The sequence below is a fragment of the Amblyomma mixtum genome, chromosome 4 (genome assembly GCF_055824585.1).
Source record: "Amblyomma mixtum isolate Tamu chromosome 4, ASM5582458v1, whole genome shotgun sequence".
Lineage (NCBI taxonomy): Eukaryota > Metazoa > Arthropoda > Arachnida > Ixodida > Ixodidae > Amblyomma > Amblyomma mixtum.
In genome coordinates this window covers 75,252,933-75,272,801 of record NC_143015.1, presented here as the reverse complement: position 1 = coordinate 75,272,801, position 19,869 = coordinate 75,252,933, and the positions used below count along the sequence as shown (strand labels likewise).

At 43.0% G+C, this 19,869-nt stretch overlaps 2 protein-coding genes across 3 annotated transcripts in view; one reads left to right on the top strand and one right to left on the bottom strand.

Annotated features, from left to right (window-relative positions):
• The window catches only part of LOC149347063 (ADP-ribosylhydrolase ARH3-like), a 28,510-nt gene extending 19,970 nt beyond the window's left edge, over positions 1-8,540 (top strand). The window contains exons 7-9 of the mRNA XM_089586849.1: positions 4,549-4,727; positions 7,269-7,440; positions 8,193-8,540. Coding sequence (XP_089442975.1) covers positions 4,549-4,727; positions 7,269-7,440; positions 8,193-8,441 — 600 coding nt within the window. The 3' untranslated portion in view covers positions 8,442-8,540. The remainder of the gene's footprint in view (positions 1-4,548; positions 4,728-7,268; positions 7,441-8,192) is intronic.
• A 4,378-nt stretch (positions 8,541-12,918) lies between these two features.
• The window catches only part of LOC149347060 (uncharacterized), a 68,703-nt gene continuing 61,752 nt past the window's right edge, over positions 12,919-19,869 (bottom strand). For both annotated transcript variants that reach the window (XM_089586835.1, XM_089586836.1), the window contains exon 16: positions 12,919-18,912. In XM_089586835.1, the coding sequence (XP_089442961.1) occupies positions 18,799-18,912 (114 nt within the window). In that variant the 3' untranslated portion in view covers positions 12,919-18,798. The remainder of the gene's footprint in view (positions 18,913-19,869) is intronic.

Here is a 19,869-nt window from a genome sequence, read left to right as displayed (position 1 = left end):
TCATGAAGCTTAAGATTCATTTGAGGAAAAGCTCATTACCACAGGCATGCATCCGTCTCCAGAATAAAATGAAATACAACACAATCAAAGAGAAACCTACAAAGAGATGCAAATGGCAGCTCAGCACGAGAGACAAGCGGTTGAAATGGTTATAAGAAAGGTAGGTTGGTATTCTTGGAATTCCTGTGAGAAGAGAGCAGTGGCAGAATGGGTGCAGTAGTAGAAACTCAAGCCTCTAAATGAAGTCCTCATAAATGGCACCAGCTATACCAGCAATGCATCAACTTTGCTGCAGTGAAAGCAAAGCAACCTCGGGCAAAACGCCTTTTGTGCCAACCTACAGTTGCCATTTGCTCTCATTCTCATTATATACACAGAGCTAGCTCCTGTTACATCGTGCCATCTCTCTGGCTGCTACGCAGCTGAACCACCTATTAATTAATCTTAACAAAACTGAACCTCAATTAGGCCAAGGTTTTAGTTGCTCAATACACTGAGTCATCTATTAATAAAAAAGGCAAGGAACACGGATCATGCAAGATGTTTCAGTTGCCTGAAAGATGCTTTGCCAGAGCATTCCGTATAGCTACGCCTGACGGCTCTACTCGGCTACTTGTGCACACTGGCTGAGGACGCCTCTCATCTACACTTTGCACTGCACCAAACCAGCCTGCATCACACTGATCATTGAGCTGCTCACATATATTGTGCAGCACACAAGCAGCGCGGATCACAGTGTTCACATTGTGTATGTTGCACTCCAGACCCTTCAGCAAGATTCTGAAGCGTGCTTTCACACGTCCAAACGCATTTTCGACCACACGTCTGGCACTCGACATATGAAAATAATCACACACTGAAGAGCACAGGACACGATATCGCACACTCGTTCACGAAAGTGACGATGTAATGAAGCGCCGCACTTGACTGCACTAACGACGCACAAGCGTTGCGAACACAGTCAAAAATGAGGCACAACGGAACGAGCGATATGTAGTACACTGTAATATGGCGGCTCCCGTTGGAACAGTAGTGGCTAAATATGGCTATTATGTTGACTGTAAAGTCAACTACGATCATTGTGTGTAGACTTCTTTCCAGCTTTACTCTAATGTCCGCCACATGCGCAGAAAAAAAACTGCCCCGCAGATAGAAGAACGAGAAACAACCGTTTTTTCGATCATATAATCTTTTTAAAGTAATCTTGATTGATAATACACCTCTTTAGGTGAAATCATAAATTCACAAAGGTGGTAATCACATGACGGTTTCCGTCACTCTAACCGACATGCCCAAATTGCGTGTAAGCACGTGTAACTGTGGTTTGCGTTAACTATGGTTAAGCCCTCTAACAGCAGTTAAGCTTAACTATAGTTAGGCTGCCCGTGTAAAGAGGATATAAGGGTGAACTATAGTTGGCCTTTAAGGGGGGGGGGACAAGGGTCTTAAAACTAACCTATTTATTTATTTTTATTTATTTACAGAATACTGCAGACCCTAAGATGGGTCCAAGCAGAAGGGGCAAAAGCACAAAAAAAAAGAGGTGCTGCTGATTACATAGCACAAAACTAACATAACAGTAATAGAACATAGTAAAGAACAAGGGAAAAAAAAACAACTCAGCAATTATCTATAAGTAATTTTGTTAATGGCATCGATGCTGTTTACAACCTCAGGTGGGAGTTCATTCCATTGAGTTATTGTGTGAGGAAAAAAACGAGTATTTAAAGGCATTGATTCTAGCGCTGTAAGGTGTTAGTGATTCCGTATGACGATGTCATGTTAGTCGCGTTGTGATCGGTTTAAGAAATAAATCTGGGCTCATGGAGAGTTTGGTACTTTTGAGTAGGAAAAGAAATTTCAATTGTTGAATTTTTCTTCGTGCTTGCAATGTCTGTATGTTGTTCTGTGCCATAAGAGTGGTTGGAGAGTCAGTAGAATGGTATTTATTAAATATGAATCTAACACACTTTCCCTGGATCATTTCCAGTGCCTCAATGTTATGTTTTGTTTATGCTTTATTTCTTGCTTTTTTATTTATGGCTAGAATCTCATAAAATTTTGCACACAGATACGTTTTTCTTTTCTGATTCCAAATATGTAATCATAACTGAGCTGGTGGTCTCAAAACTTACAAAGTCAAGAATGTAATTAGGTAATTTCTTGCGCAGCTTTAATGAACTTTCTTATTGCATTTTGTTGCTTTTATTCACATGAATTGATAGCCAGAGAGTTCCCATAACCGGTGACATTCTTCGTTTTTCTCTAAAGGCATGTCATCCTGACATACTATGTCGAGAGTAAAAGCTCGCAGTATTTAACACTGCAACTCGTTAAGCTAATTGTAAATTGCTATTTACACGTGGCCTAAACAAAAATGTCATCTGGTATGAGAATTCGCTGGCTATTGATTCATGTGATTAAAAGCAACAAAATGCAGTGAGAAAGTTCATTAAAGCTGCCTAAGAAATTACCTAATTAATTACACTCTAGAATTTAAGATAACTTTTGACCTATGACTCCATCTCAATTATGACTACATTTTTGGAATCAGAAGAGAAAAACGCATCTGTGCGCAAAATTTCATGAGATTGTAGTCCATAAATAAAAAGGTCAGTTTTAAGACCCTTGTCCCCCCTTCATGAATGATCACGGCGTTGTAATGAAAGCCAGAAAAGGCCAAATATTGAAAACAGGTGTCGCTGCCAGAGGACGTTTTTGCATGCAAACCGTAATGGCATTAGTGCCAATTTTTGTCGGGGATCTCTGAAGCTAGGCCTCGCTGCCTCTCACTTGCAGGCTGTGATCACGGAGTCTGTTCTATTATCGATGTTGCAGGTTTGGGTCAGGCCTCCAGAGGGGAGAAAAAAAAATTCAGTTTTCAAATTCGCTTTTATAAGTAACAAATGCATGTTTTGTTGCCGGAAAAATCAACATTCCGAAAAAATAAAATTCAGGGGGGCACTTTGTTGACCTAAAGAGCGGAGAGGTGAAAGCCTTAAGCGCAGTGTTGCTGCTTGTGTCACTGACGTGTGGTTAAGATGTTAAGCTTCGCCTCTAAGAGCGGAACGCAACAGCGTCTTGCAATGCTGCCAGGGAGTCCACAGAACGCCATCGCCGTTCGGTTTTATGCCTTGCTCATCGGAAAATTGGTTTTTGAGGAAAGGGATTGTATCTGTCTCGCATATCTCGGTGGACACCTGAACCTCACCATAACAGGAAGGGAGGAAAATGGGAGTGAATGAAGACACCGTATTCACTAGACCCGCCTTTGTTCATTCCAAACCATCGAGCTTGCATGGCGGAGTGGTAGCATGCTCGTCTCGCACTCCAGAGACCAGGGTTCGATTCCTGAGCTCGACCAGTTTCCTACTCGATTTTATTTATTTATATGGCCTGTCTAGAAAGATTAATTAGGCTGATTAGGTAATTAAGCAATTAACTCAACTCATTCCCACTTACTTGGAGCATCACTATACGATCCCTGTAATTGGTTGCATGGTTACTAGCCAAAGTACAATTGGCCCCGTTTGAAATTCGCGAACGGTGACGTCACGACCGTTTCGACCAATTGAAAAGCGTGACATTTCTGTCGACAACTTCTGCTTACAACAATGAGGCATTAAAGGCTTCCGCCTTAAAACGAAACAATAGATTTTTACTAAGAACGAAAATTGAATGGAGTCGTCCTCAGTTCTCCTTTAACTTGGGTGACTTGCTTTGATTGCAGAAAGTTTTTGCAAGTGCCACCTTGGCTCATTTTCTTTTTTTTTTGCGTGCGGTATATTGCATGGCATCTTACACCAAGCCTGAAACATGGAAAACTTTTTTGGCTACAGACGTCACTAGACATTGTTGCCTCTTCTTGGGAGAGCAGCAACAGACCATCTGCCACATCTTTCGATGGCAGGTCTAAGTCACAAATTGAGTTGGTACATACTGCTGGAAAAAAAAAACCGCGCTGAGACGAGGGACAAAGAAAGAAGAAGACAACAGGACCGGCTCTGACTATCAACTGAAAGTTAATTAGAAACAACACGTAATATATACTCCATCGACAACCAAGGGCGCATGGCAACACCAAAAGCCATAGTGATACATCAATCACCTGAACCAATGTACTTTAATTCACAGTCATGAACTGTTACAGAGGGGGTTCTCACGCACGAGTCAATGTTTTTGTGGATATGAAACGCTTCACTTATTTCCCTTGCTAGTTTATCGTTGTTTGGTCTTAATCCATTGTGACGTTGCTGGAACAACTCTAACGAGCGCAAAACTTCAGCAGAAACCTAGCTTTCTGCTGAAACACAAGCACTAACAGAAACAATGACTCATAATGCACACAAAGAAAAGCGTAAAAAACTAACAACCAATTTTTCACGTAACAAGAAACAACTCTGCCAGTGGTCGTAGCTACTACTCATAGGGCACAAACTTGGATGTTTGCCAAGCCAGCAAAAACTGGCTAACTCATGCTGTCTTGTTGGTAAAAAATTCGTAAATGTGAGTTATATTGTTATTAATTGGTTAACTTATAATATGCAGATTGCACAACTGCAGAGCAAGCTCACGCATGCCCATCCGTTGGGCTACAATGGAGCCACGCTCATTTGCCTGGCCATTCAGCTGGCACTGTCGTCAGACCCATCCAAGGAGCTCGATGTGGGAAGGTTTCTTGACACCTTGAAATCACGGATGGGTGATATAGAATCAGAGAAAGACTGGTGAGTTCGGCTCTGTGCAGACTTCACCGTGAGAAGTGTTTTTTGGGACGCACGTGCCATTAGTGCTTCTGGCTTTGCAAATGGGAGGCTCATGTAATGCTGAAGCTGACAGTATCTTTTAAGAGCTTCGCTGCTTCCCTTGGCTTCACAGGGCATATTGTGTTCTGTTTGAAGCTGCTGCCTTGAAGACGTCATTAATAAATTATTAATGCGATTGTTATTGCTTTTCTTATGAGTGCGAAAGCATTACTTGGCTGTGTTGACGATTTCGTGTCTGCAGAACGTATCGACAGCAATTTCTCCATTTGTGTGAGAGTTAAGCGAAAAAGAATGACTGTGTGTGATAGAGGATGATGTGAGATTGATGCATGTCAAAATTTGGTCGATGTGGAGTAATTACTAAAATTATTTAGAGCCAAAAATGTCAGAAGTCAAAATAGTATCGGACCTCGATATAGTGCGAGGGCATGAAAACAGTACAAGATGTCAGAATTGCGGGAAAAAAACAAACCACTTGACAGAGGATGATAAAATGTTGTTGTGCACCAAATTTGATTGGTTTGGATTAATTAGTTGCTTAAGTAGAGGCCGAAAGACGTATTCAGGGTCGTTTAGACGTCAAAACAGCCCCGGACGTTCATATAGTGCGAGTACGTGAAAGTAGCGGTAGATGTGAAAATTGAAAGAAGTAAAAAGGTTGGTTGGTTTATGGGGTTTAACGTCCCAAAGCGACTAAGGCTATGAGAGACGCCGTAGTGGAGGGCTCCGGAAATTTCGACCACCTGGAGTTCTTTAACGTGCACTGACATCGCACAGTACACGGGCCTCAAATTTCTCCTCCAAAGAAATTCAGCCGCCGCGACCGGGATCGAACCCGCGTCTTTTGGGCCAGCAGCCGAGCACCATAGCCACTGAACCACCGCGGCGGCCAGAAGTAAAAAGAGAGGCAAACAGTCAACAGAGAGAAAAAGAGGCAAAAAGAGAGGCAAACAATCCAAAGTTAAGCAAAGAGAGGTGACAAGTGTGACGGAGGCATCAATGCTTTCACATTCTCCCAATGCGGGTCGCCGCAGTGATCTGTAACGTTTTTTATGCTGCAAGTGTGACAACTTTGGGCTTGCCAAAGCTGGAGGTGGACTTGACTGGCAACCCGCTTTTGCAGCTTACCAGCTGAACTGTTAGGCGGCTGGATTCAAGGTCGCAGAGCCAAAGCCCAGCTGCAGCGGCTCTGTTTCGTGTTTGCAAATTCTGTGTTGACCATTTCTGCGCCGAATAAACTGTATTTGAATTCGAGGTGAAATGCAAAATTTCCCACGTACTGTGCAGTCCACTACAGATCATCTTTTTCTCTTCTTTCGTCCCCTCTTTCATTCCTTCCCTTGCAGCACAGCTCGGACGTCTTTTGTAAGTGAAATATTACCACATCTAGGCTGGAGGGGAGTGCATTCATCCCCTACTCGCGACTGTGTGTGTTCTTGCTTAGGAATTATTCCTTCATTTAATTTTCTGTTTACTTTTTATTGATATGAATATCATGGCCGAGTAGTTGGCAAGGGAAGTTTTCATTTATGTCCTGTGTAGGTACGGATTCAAGCAAAGTACTTGACAGTTCCTGTGTTGCTTACTAAGAAAGAGGTTTGTTTTGAACTGCTCATGGAGTTATGACAGGAGCCTGTTCATTTTAATTGGACATTTGGCCTTTGGATTCTTGGTGACAAAGACTAACACGGCGTCAAATGAGATGATGTTTTGGCTCTCAGGTGGAAGCCTTGTTTATAAATTGTCTTTTGGTTGGCACCGTTTTATTTCTGTCATGTATCACCTCAACCAGATGGGCTTCAGTCAAACTCTTGACTTCAAACTTCTCATTTGTGGCCACCTAGAAGCAGCAGTATTCAACTGCTGCCAGTTCGGAATTTGCTAATGAACAAGTTCAACTGATCACCTGTTTTCACCTGAGCCACACTGCACTGTAATGCACAAAAAAATTGTAAGGTTTCTGTCACCCACTTTATTTTGGGATCGACTCCAGTGTACTAAGTACTTATAAATGACTGCTTCACTCTACAGCTGCTCTGCAGTCGTTAATGTTAATTTGGACACTTTTTTAGGGGCTGTACATCTGCGTGCTCCTTTTTTCATGGATGTTAGGCAGAAATAAAGTCCCTTGATCAGCATTCTTATAATAAAATGTTGAGCTAGCGAACTTAGGTTGGAAGGGATTGAAGCCAGGACATGTGGTGTTCCTCAGCAGTTTTAAAATTGCCGAGGTTCCCCTGAGGCTAAAAATATTGTGATCTCCTGTTAGTAGTGGTAATTCATGTGCTCACACAGCACTTGGTCACAATATACTAGCTGCATGCAGTTTCTCGCTCTGTAAAGTTTGAGCTCGTTGTCGTATTCTGTTTTTCATTTGCTGTAAAGTGAACTTCAAGGCGATAGGCAGGTAAGATGTAGCTGGTGTGTTGTGCCTTTTGCTTCTGGTTTTTGTACGGGGTGTGGTACCGATGTTGACTGGTTGTTTTCTTGCTGCTTTTGCAGCTTCTATGGTCCCAGACTGGATGCCATGAAGAGGATGCTGCTGAATCGCTACGAGGATGCTCCACCTGAAAGGGTTGCAGCTGTGTTGGGCAACGAGATCACCGCAGACCGTTCAGTGCCGGCAGCACTGTACGCTTTCCTCCGAAGTACACGGCCACTGGAACGCTGCAAGGTGAAAGCATGCGCTTCACAGGCTGGCTCTGAGGTTAAATCTGTACCCTTAGTGAATTATATTATATTACAGTGGCATTCCGATGTTAGAAGTGACAGTGCTGGTTAAGAACTAAATTTATTTGCTTTAAGCACCGTCTTGTTAAAGGAACGCAGAGCCAACTTCAGTTCATCCTCAGTGTTTCTTTAAAAACAGTGCAGCTAATCACAAGTCGACTTGGTATATAGTGACAATCTTTTTAGCTCTTATGTGTGTATGTACACACACGCACACACACGCACAATACATATATATTGGTTGTTTTTTCTTCTGCTTTTCTAATCAATTATCTTTAAGCGATAACATATTTAGTATCATTCTCCATTGATCAGCAGCACAAAATAAATAAATAAATTAAAAATCCCCTGTGTCCTTTGGTTTCTGTGGCTGTTGGCTTCTCTCTCTCTCTCTCACACACACACACACAAACACACACACACACACAGTGTCATTACTGATTACACATATAGCGTTGAGTGTGTGTGTTACATACACATATGTATGTGTATATGTATGTGTGTATTTTATGTGTGCACATATGTACACACACACACACACACACACACACACATATAGTGTCATCACTGATTACACACATAGTTTTATATAGTGATACCACTGGGATGTTTCAGCGCTGCAGTTATGAATGCTCTGGGACTCTGGACTTGCCATTGCTTTAGCTGCTAACCATTTCATCCGCTTCACTTTGCCAGACGTCCAACGGATTCGTCCGGGCACTCTACTTTGCCATTGCGATGGGCGGAGACACGGACACTATTGGGACCATGACGGGCAGCATCGCTGGGGCCTACTACGGCATCTTCCGGGTGCCCCTGTCAATGCAGGGCTACTGCGAGGCTGAAGAAGCAGCAACGCTCCTGGGCAACAGGCTTCTGGCTGAACAACAGGCAGCAGCCGCGAGGGCAACTGCTCAACTGCACAGCAGAGCCATTTCATCTTAGTTTGTTTGTCTTGCGCTTAGAGAGCAATGGTCTCTGCTCCACCATGTCACGAGCCTTCTGGTCACATCTGTATCCGCGATTGGACACCTTCCCAAAAAACTTGCGTCCAGTGCAAGGGAGAACGTGTAACTGCGCTTCATGGGAGACTGTTTGGTTTGGTTTATGGGGTTTAACGTCCCAAAGCGACTCAGACTATGAGGGCTCCGGAAATTTCGAACCACCTGGGGATCTTTAACGTGCACTGACATCGCACACAACAAAATATGAAACTTATAGTGATGAGAGAGTAGTGTATAGTCTGTCGCATGGTTATCTGAATATTAATTATTAAGGGGGTATGAGGGTTTTAAAAAGTTGTTTATTTTTCACGGGCCTCTAGAATTTCGCCTCCATCGAATTTAGCCGCCGCGGCCGGGTTCGATCCTGGCCGCGCAGTTGAATTTCGATGGAGGAGAAATTCTAGAGGCCCATGTACTGTGCGATGTCAGTGAACATTGAAGAACCCCAGGTGGTCGAAATTTCCGGAGCCCTCCACTACGGTGTCTCTCATAGCCTGAGTTGCTTTGGGATGTTAAACCCCATAAACCAAACCAAACCAAACTGTCTCCCATCAAACGCAGTTGCACGTTCTCCGGAGATACTGTTAAAGTTAGGCTCCTTCGCACTGCTACTATGCTTGCTGCGAAGTGGAGGTGGCTTGCACACTAGATTAAATTTAAACAAAAAGTCATTGCATAGAACAAAATATGAAACTTATATTGATGAGAGAGTAGTGTATGGTCTGTCACATGATTATCTGAATCTTAATTATTAAGGGGGGATGAGGGTTTTAAAAAGTTGCTTATTTTTCAACATAAATTGTTGAAACTTGGCACACAGGTGTATCGTAGAATGGTGATTTGACATATGCATTTAGATTTCAAATATCCTACCTGGAAGAAAATTTATCGCACAATAACGTCCAAATTAGGCCATTTCTTTCTGGCCTTTAGAGTCATTTATCAGATAAACAAGCTTTGTCAAGAATATGCAAGCATTTCCAGAGGACCACCGCACATCCTAAAGCTTCCTTTCTTACTTTAAACATGATATATTAGCAATTTGGCCAAGTGTGGGCTAATTACTGCGACATCATTTTTTCTTTCCAACTTTGTTATTTATTTGTGATCAACAAAATGATTTTATAGGTATTTTGTTAGCTTTAGGATGTGCTTTGGGCCTTTGCAAATGTCTGTTCATTCTTAAAAATCTTTTTTCAACTGGTACATTACTATAAAGGCCAGTAAGAAATGACCTAATTAGGATATTTTAGTTTCTGATACATTTTCTTCCAGCTGAGATATTTGAAATCAGCATTCAATGATATACCTAGGTGCTAAGTTTCAGAAAGATATGTTAACAAATAAAAAAAAAAAAGTTTTTAAGACCCTCATCCTTTCTTAAGCCAAGCAGCTACTTATCAATTCTCGGAAGTCTAATGTAAAATGAAGCATTGGTTAGGTTAAGTGGGCACCAAGTGTTGGCATGCCCAAGAGCAGCTCAGTAATGGTTATGTGATGCTGACTACCAAATAGAAAGATGATACGAATGAGGGCGATAATCTCAGTTCGAGACAACCAATCAAAGTGCCGGTGTGTGGCACTTCTTTTACCTGCTGCGTTTCTTAATGTGCCTTATGTGTGTTTTTACGCATTTTTATGTTTTTATACACTTTTTAGGGTCAAGGAATAGTGGAGTGTTTTTGACCAAGAGTGCATCTCAAGATTGATGACATATAATGTTTTGCAACTAGAACACATTTTTCTAGGAGCGCAACCTTTTAGAGATTTTAGTCACGGAAGTTGTTGGATTTTACCAAAAAACAATGCCGCGTCTTTTGCGGCAATACACATTTAACTCGCTTTGTTGGTTCCTATATTACAGTGTCGTTTTGTCAAGATCTTATTGCCACTTGTTCTCAGTTCCAGTTGTGTTCAGATCTTTCGACCAGCATCACAGCGCAGTCTGTAAGAGTGTTGCTGCTCTGGTGTTTGTTTCGTATGGCACTATTTTCAGCTGTGATGCCATTGTTGTGAATTTTTATACCCATATTTTAAATGTCAGAGGTGACAATAGCTTTGTTTTCCTCAACGTACCTTTTTATGCAGATATTAAACTTGTTTTAATCTATGTGTTGTGTGTCTCATTCAACTAGTTTTATGACAGCACGTTTCAGGCTTTCACAAACCCTACAACCTGTAGAGATCAGGGTGGGATTAGGAGCTTCCTTGTAATGAGATTTTTTTGCGCAGGACTTTTGATAGTCATTCTATGTCAGGCTTGTTGGTGAACACATAGCACAGTCATGCATACACTATCAGCCAGAAATGAAACGTGAACAAGACAACTGAGCCACAGACAGCAGAATACGAAGCTCTAAGCCAGGGGAAGCTCACACTAGTTCCTGCTATTTGAAAATAACTTTCAAGGCACAAAAACTCTTCTTCAGAAGTGTTAAACCTTGCTGTAAACTCTCCAGGAGCATACATGTTAGTGTTTTTGTGTTGCACCCGCTTTCTTGTTTGCGTTTCATTCATTAGAGTACATACAGAGAAAATTAAAAAAAAAATGTTCTTGTGCTTTAGACTGTGGGGTTGTATTATTTGGCCTGGTATCCATAGATGAACAGATGACATTTCTACTCTATTAATTCACAAAAGTAATTTACTAACTTCTTAACTGTTGATATTAGCAGCATAAGTAACAAGCAGAAATGGAGCCTGACAATGACATGATTGATTCTATCTGGTGAACTTGCTAAGTGGAATCGATACAAGTATGTGGGATGCTGCACCTGAATTTTGTATTGTTTGCAGAGTTTCAAACTAGTTAAATGGGCAAGAGAGAAACAATAGCACCCATTTTTTTTTTTACCTTTTCTCCACATTGTAACTAGCTCAATCTCATTACACACCTGAACTGCACCATGAAGGAAAGGGTGACAAGGAAATGAGGGACAGAGGAAAGGGCACTGCAACGGAGGGCTTTGTACTAATTTCAACCACTTGGGGCCCTCACTTACGGCGATGCTCTCTGGCCCTTGTTCCACCCCTTTATCTGACTGCAAAGACTGTGCATACCTGCACCCTCTTGGAGGTTTGGGCAAGTAATAGCGACATAACATGAATGCCATCCTTTGACAGATATGCCTTGATGTTGACATCCACTCTGAGAATAAAGAACTACTCCTGTAATCCAACATTGCTTAAATATCACTGGTACTGCAAGCAACAGGTGTTACACACCAAATCCACTGAATTCATAAGCAAAAGTGACAACCCTCGGCAACCAGCAAAACACACCGATGTTAGGTCGTTTTCACACCTCTCTGAAAAAGAAATAAAACAGCGAGATTACGCATGCTTTTTTCCCTGATACCGGTAACTTGCATCCTCAACAGTCCTTCACAAGTGTCCAAAACCAAACGCCGTTTTTGCGGTACCCCCTAGGCATCGTGGGAAACAAACGAGGCAAGTCTCGTGCGCCGCACTGTGTGGTGTGTAGTTGCACAGGCTCACTCCGACGCTTTTGTTTCTATTGTCCACTTTTCTCTTGATTCTTGTGGCTCCAAATACATATATCTAGGTGTCCTAAAAGAAGGATAAATGAGCTTGCCCCGTTAAGCTATCCACATCAACCCCCAATTCGTGCGTGCAGTCTCTTGGCATTGTGACCAGAAATGGTATTGGCCCCGATGCCTGTTCACTTTCTTTGCTGGTGCATTCATAGTTAGTCGTGCAGTGTGTTGCTGCTCAATGGCACTTATGCACCAACAGCTCTAGATTGCCCGAGCTCGGTTTTATGCAAGGCCTAGCACTACGGAGCGAGGGATTTTGCTGCATGCTTCCATTAGAACTTAGAAGGGAAGAATATGCTCCTGTTATGTGTACAAGACGTGGTAACCAGAGAGCGCCATCTAGAAATGCTGAGAGCTCAGATGGATGAAGGCATTTCATGGCTTCTGAATGTTTGGGAGGTTCGAACAGTAAATGTGGTGGTTTAGTTTATTGGCGTTTAATGTCCCACAGCGACTCAGGCTATGAGGGACGCCGTAGTGAAGGGCTCCGGAAATTTCGACCACCTGGGGTTCTTTAACGTGTACCGACATCGCACAGCGCACGGAATTTGAAAACAAAGCGCTGTAACAAGCTTATAAAATGCTTAGTTTGTCTATTTCAGGCTTATTCTAGAAGCACAGTGCACATTGATGATTCGAGAAAACCTGCATGACAGGTTACGGTTCAATATTTCGCACTGAACGGTCAGCTGTAGGACTGTAGAATGTGCTGGAGCTCCATAAATAATCTACGGAAACATACATGACTGCCATTCTATAATCCACAGAACCTGAAGTGCCACACAGCCTTTGACAGTGCTTGAGTTTTGCTCTGCTGAAGTGCTCAGGTATCTCTTCTACGAACAACCAATTGCACACACATCAGAAAAACAATATTTATTACTTTTTCAACAATAGGCACAGCTCTACAAATTGCACTACAGTTTAAATTAGAGCGAAAAACTACACAGAGAACAACAGCACGGCACGACAAATTCCTGCCATACAAAAGAAAACATGACTCAACAAAAACATCCAAACAAATGCATTGTGCGCACTTTTGATGTCCTCAGAATAAATTATGATGTGTTATGACACGTTTAAGCATACAGCAAACCCGCTCGTTGTGCATTCCTTCAACTATGTACAGCCGACAAAAACAAAATGGCAAAAGGCATCTGTGTTAAATCGCGGAATAAACAAAATGTGAGTAGAGCAGATCATTTCACAAAGAACACTGCTTTCAGATGTGGATGGGCTGCATTTTTGTGCGTTAAATCCGCAATGCAGCGCCAACCTTGAACGAGATTGTCGTGACAACACCAAAGCGCATAAAGTATATCTGCCCTTGTTCTTAACATTGTAAGGCCTTAACGTGTTGTTGTGCGTACCACCACTGAATTTCGGATGATTACAGTTGACCAATACTATAAGTAATTTCTTTACTTCGCAAAGATGTTAAAGAACTGCAGTGCAGATTGTCATCAGATGTTGAAAGTGTGTTCAACCAAAGTCAAAACAAAATTGTGCGTTTTGGTGTACAACACCTAGTATTGTGCAGAAATGACTCATGGCTACATGGGTTGCGATAATGCCCCAAGCAGTCTAACAAACCACACCCTTTGGCTTCTCTGTAACCTTGCATGTATAGTCGCAAGCAAAATGTTCAGGGGACACATGAGAACATGGCAAACCTGTCGCAGAAAGTGTATCTTGATAGTAGGCTACACACCTTAAGTGGCATCTGGATGCAGTTTTGCCACGCGCTCCTGCGTCCCGCAAACTTTTGCTCGCAACTGTACACACATTGCTCAGTGCAATAATCTACACACTCAAGGCAACTCTGCAACGTCCTGGCAAACGTCGCTGAAGCTACACTACAGTGCATGAAAACAGACTGCTACACAGAAACGCATAGATACACTGAACATTATGCGCAGTTGCAATAGAGTACTCATTTTGCATCACTCCGTCACCGTGGCAGTGCTAAAGTTCATTACACCCGTGCATAGTCACATCCTCGTTTGCAAAGCATTCCTGTTCACACAACAATGGCTCAATATGCGTGTCAATTCAACTCCAGTAGATGAACACGACAGAAAAACTGCAACACACACAGTGCACAAATGAGAACAGAATTGCAAGGGGTCGGTGTGAAGGCAGGAAAGTAGACCTTTAAGTTCAGCCACAGATGCTACATCCACATTTTTTTTATGTCGTACTCAGTTTAGTGCAATGAATGCTTCAACTAAACCTACTCCCTTTTTTTTTCATTCCCACGACAATCAATGACTAGTGTTTTTTGTATTATCAAAACAACGCACAGCAGCTTTCCAACTTGGCTGCTCTGCGTGGGACAGCTTTCACTAACGGTCGCTAAAGCTAGTCATGCTTCTCTTCTTAACCGATATAGTATATAACAGCATGAACAATACGCCTACCTCTGAAGCCACTTATCTAAGGCCACCGGTAATTGTCAGAGATGCAAGCTCCCCTCCAAGAATCAAAGGCACTGCCTGCAAAACACTCTTCCAACAGAAACTTTGTACTTCCGCTCAGAAGCAGCTTGTGCGAGTGTCGGCGACAACACTGCACACAACTTTGGAAGAGCAGAAAGGACTGTCAGGCACAAGATTCATTCACTGAAATGCAACTGCAAAACTGGGCAAGGCATCTAACTCTATCCTGCGCTAGAACTGCACTGCCCAGCACTTCACCCTCTTAATATATATTCACACATTCACTAACGATTCAGGTGCCAGTACCCTACTAACACTGCAAACAATGCCACGTTAAGAAGGTAAGACCGCACCAGACAAAGCACAGGAGGTCGGTCGCGGCACACCACTCAAGCTCACGACACTTCCTTTAGGACGTGGCAGACAGTTAAATAAGAAAAAGGAAATAAAAAACTGGCGGCCGAGTACTTTTTTGTGAATGTGCCTCTACTACAAACCCGAAGAAGACAACTAACTACAAGAACTAACGAACGTGCAAGAAACTCTGAACACTCAAAGCCGTAACTGCAGAGGCCGAACCAGTTTAAACGCTGCGCTAATCCCTATTTGAATGACTGGCAGGCTTAGAAGTGCACGACGGACGTCCCCGGCGCACACGTAGAAGTGGAGACAGTAATGGCACTGCAGTTTAATGCCTCCCAACACAAACAGCAAGAAGATTCTTTCAATACTCAGAACCACTTTGTGGACCTTGGCTACCATGGAAAAGAACTGCGCACAAGACTGGTTCGACCCACAAATGAAAACTGCAGAAAACGAAACAAAAAGGCTTGGTTTGTCTTATTTGGTGAAGGAGTGTGAGGACAGCTATAGACTGCAAAACGAGCGCCAAATTTTAGGGACCTTTTGCGTATTTACACGTCAAATTATAAGCCCGGGTGCTTAGGTAACATGTATGGAGAGCTAAGCAATGTATACGGTGGAGTTAGTCTTAATGTACACCTCGCGTGCATGCCTTATAGAAGGAGGGACACAATTTTTCCGGCTTTTTTTTTTCCACCGCTAACAACAGTGTACAAGGCTTTAGGAACAACGGAACTGAAGAATACTGCCATGTGCTTTGAAATAACTTAAAACAGCACTGTTTCTCACAGAGTTTTGGTCTCTGAGGACCGCGAGTTGAAAAGATAGAACAAACACTACAACCCATGTGCACTCTTAGACAGCGTTGTGAACACATTTCGTGAGCACACGACCTGCCGTAGCTACATGCGACAACTTTCTGCATTGCAGATCGCAGGAACCAAAACAGTAGGCGAAAACCATTGTTGTAACTTAAAGCACACAAAGTAGTATCTCTCATTCCTAAGGCCGTGCACATCACAGCCAGCAGTAAAAAAAAACCTCGAAATTTGGCCCCCCAACTCCTTTTAGGATGCTCGTTAAGATGCAATAACTATACACTATATACTATACAACAAAAAAATTGCCGTCCAGAAGAGAGATACCCCCTTTAGATTTCTTAAAAAGGTCACGTTTCGGTTCTTTTCTGGCGCCTACAACCAGATGCATTAACTATACACTACATATTGTTAGTTTACTCAAACCAAACGAAAGCAATGCTTTTCTAGAAACTCAAAGGCACGACCGTGCTCTCACACCCAACACAAGCAGCACGAAAAACATTCACCCAACACCACCAAAAACATCACTTAAAAAGAAAAGCATTGAGGGTTTTTTGGTTTGTCTTTTGAAGTTCATGGCACTTGTTGCTGGGGCCCTGCTAGCTAGCCAGCTAGGTAACCAGCCCTTTCTGTAGTTACAAAAACTTTGGACAACACTCTATTAAGGGGCAAACTAAAACTTCTTTCGCTACTGGCACCGCTGTTGTTGTACGCATGAGAACACAAGCCCAGCGATGTCGGCAGCCAATGAAAAACTCTGCAAACTGGTCAAGCCAAGAAGCAACAAAAGTGACACTCGCTCAAGTCCATAGCTATTCAAGCCAACAGTTCTTGCATTAAGCGACACTGAATAAAAAAAAAAAAAAGACTCCTAGGGCTGTATAGACTGAACAGAAGAACATTGTGGCAGGTAATCGGACATCAGAAAAGCAAACTGTTAGGCTAGTTAGCAGATTGCAGTTTGAGAGAAAAAAAGAAAGCTTGGTATCTGTATGGCAATAGTGGCAGAGGGATTATACAGTTCACCGGGCAAAGAAGATAAAGGATTTGTTTGAAACAGAACAGAAAAAGAAAAAAAAAGCACCAGCTGTCCGCAACATCCCAAGCTACAAATGTACTAAGTGCGAAACCATACTGCCCTGACCACTGTACAACCTACAAGAAGAAAACTTCAACGAAATTTGCAAAACAATTAGTTTTGTGACCTGCAGTAGGAAATAAGGGCTCACAAGTGCCTGAAAGCAAAAAAAAAAAAGGTTTTTTGTTCAGCCCTAATCGAGTCATACAAGGATTGCCAATAACACTAACTCAATGAGAGAGTGCAATTCATAAGTCTCTCAAAAGAAACTCGCCAACAGGATTCACACCTCTGAGCACAAGCCTACCACCTTGACTGTTGCATGCCGACTAGTTAGGGAATGAAACCGGGGTCTTGTAACTAAAATTCCAGATGAAATCACTTCAGTACACCACAACCATGTAGGCCCATAAGGCATTCCAAGAATGACGGATAGGTACTGTAGAGGTCACTGCCCTGTATATATTGCTTATAAGCTAGAAGAAAAAGGGAGGAACTAGAGCGTGTATACATTTGGCCTGTGGCCATGAATAAGTATCTTTTGCATTCTATGTTAAGAGACAGCCACCAGGGATGAGCTGTGCATTACTAAACTGGCCTGTTGAAGCTCATCTCTAGAATGCAAACTGATTTAAGAAGGCACTCCTGAAACTGTCTCGGACCATATCACGAGTGCGAAATCTGCTTTACAAACGAAGATGCAGCAACTATATATAAATATATACAGTGTGTGTGCAAGTCAAAGGTAAGAACTAAAATGTGCGCAATGCAAGCTTGTCAGTGCTAAGAACTAAAATGTAAAAGCAATCTTTTCTGTGCCAAGACAGTGCTTAAGATAAAAACAAAACTGCATTCTGCCCTACTGGCAACACCGCACAGAGTGAACTTGACATCTGCAGGTCAAATACAGGTGTACTTGTTAGCATAACCTAGTTAAGGTTACCAACAAATCTTTCGGGGACCTTTCCCTGAAGAACAAAATTACAAGAACATCAACTTCAAAAGCTAAATGACTGGCTCAAACAGCAACGCGTTAGACTGCACTTATATGATAGTGCGCTAACTAAGGTTAAAAAAGAAAGCTAAAAGTTGTGTGAGGGCTTCCTCGTTGGCACTAACAAATGAAGTGCAGGAGAGAAAAAAAAAAACAAAACGAAAGGGGGCAAACCCATTGAAAACTGTGCGTTCACTGCCTTGTGTTCTCATCCATACTCACAGAAACAAGCCACACACACACACAGTGATGATGTCGCAAGGCGAAAAAGACAGACTGGGGTTTCCCGTTGCCGAACTGAACGGGAACCGCACGAGCGCACGGGTGACACGTCCAAGGTCCCACAAAGAAGTTCACAAGCGAGGCACAAGACGGGCTGGCACACCAAACTTGGATGTTGTCCCCCGCTGCCTGTCGCCACATCGTAGAAGTTCACTTGAACACACAACTCACTGAGAGAGGAGGAAATGAAGAAAGAGGAAGAGAAAGGAGAATGTTCGCGAGAGCTCCTCGCTTCCTCCTGTGAAGTCGCACAGAGATTCGTGGCAAAAAAGGTGACTGTAAATGCCCAATATGCTACACTGCACACGCACTCTGCTCGGAAAAAAACAAAAGCAAAACTGAAATAAAACTACCGTGCACATCCAACCGAAAAAAAAAGGAAATAAAGGAATAAAAAGAAAAGTATGGTGCAGTCAACTGCAGCAAGCAGTCAGCCAGCCTTGCCATAGAATGTGCCGGTGAGCTCCGATGGGACGGTGGAACAACACTGCTTGCACGCAGGACGCCGGAAGAGAGGCCTGGCAGCTTCTGATGAATCCTTTAAAGATGGCCACACAACGTCTTCAGCACGCACAAGACAAAAATAAAAGAAGAACATCGCGTCCTTTGTGTGCGGCAAACACAGCGGCGGTTCACGAACGACGCACTGTTGTGCGGTGCCCAGGAACACGTGGCACAAGTCTCAATGGCACTTCGGGCCAAAGGCTATTAAAAAAAAAGAAAAAAAAGAGGAAAGCCCGACTGTGGCTTCGGGGTAGCACTGCCTCACGACGCCGGCTCTCCGTGGATCCGCAGCCGGTAGAGGCAGGTGTAGTCCAGGTTGCCGTGGTTGCTGAGGATCTTCATCTCCACGTAGTCGTAGACGGCTGGCTCTGGAGTCTGGGCACCAGAGGAGGACGAGGTGGCAAAAAAAAAAAGCAAAAGGAAAGCTGAGAATCTACATTTTATGCAAGCTTTCTCACGTCTTGCAGGCATGTGCAAGACCTCGGGATTCTGAATACCAAACGTCCGGATCGAATCGAGTACCTCACTGCTCGACCAAATATCTGAAAGCACTGAAGATTCACGCAAGCCTAATGGCTTCCTCTTTCTTAGAAAATGCGACAATTAAGTGACAGACATTCAATTGTGGAACCAACACTTCGAGCTATTAGGCATGCCAGTGTGGACGCCACCGCATTATTCATAACCACCAAGGATTGTCTGCACTTCCCCTCCATCTGGCACCCACCATTAAGTAACCCACAATTAAGCAACACTGCACAATGGGCCCTGCTCGAAGACACCTTCACAATGAGCAAGTGTTCGAATCGCTTGCAAACACTGCTGAAGACGAACAGTATGCCTAATGCAATTACAGAGAAACTGGCATGACTATCTTTTAGAACTAGTACCCCTGAAGTGCATTCTGGATCAGGAGACAATCTGTTTCGTGTCTGTCTGAATGCCTTCACCATACTGGCCATGCTCACTTCTGCAGTACCATGCACAATGTGAAGGTACCAGGATGTCTTCACAACTAACGAAAAAACTTTTCAGATATGCGAAAGACAAAAATCTTGACCATCGTTTAGCCTTTTAAAAGCACAGCTGCAGTTCATGCAAACATGCTGCCAGAAAAGGGAGGTTGTTTAAAGTTGAGAATACTGCCTCCAAATTCAACAGCCCCGTTTCCCATCACCTTTTTTCTGAGCGCCTGTTAGTTCTTCCCTTGCAGCCTGGATGCACGCTGAGCAAAAGTGAATGAAATGGTCATTCCCAACAGATCTCTTTCCAACATATTCTGGTCTGGACATTAGCGTTTCGCTTTAACTGCTGCTTGTTTGCGAGAGGGCT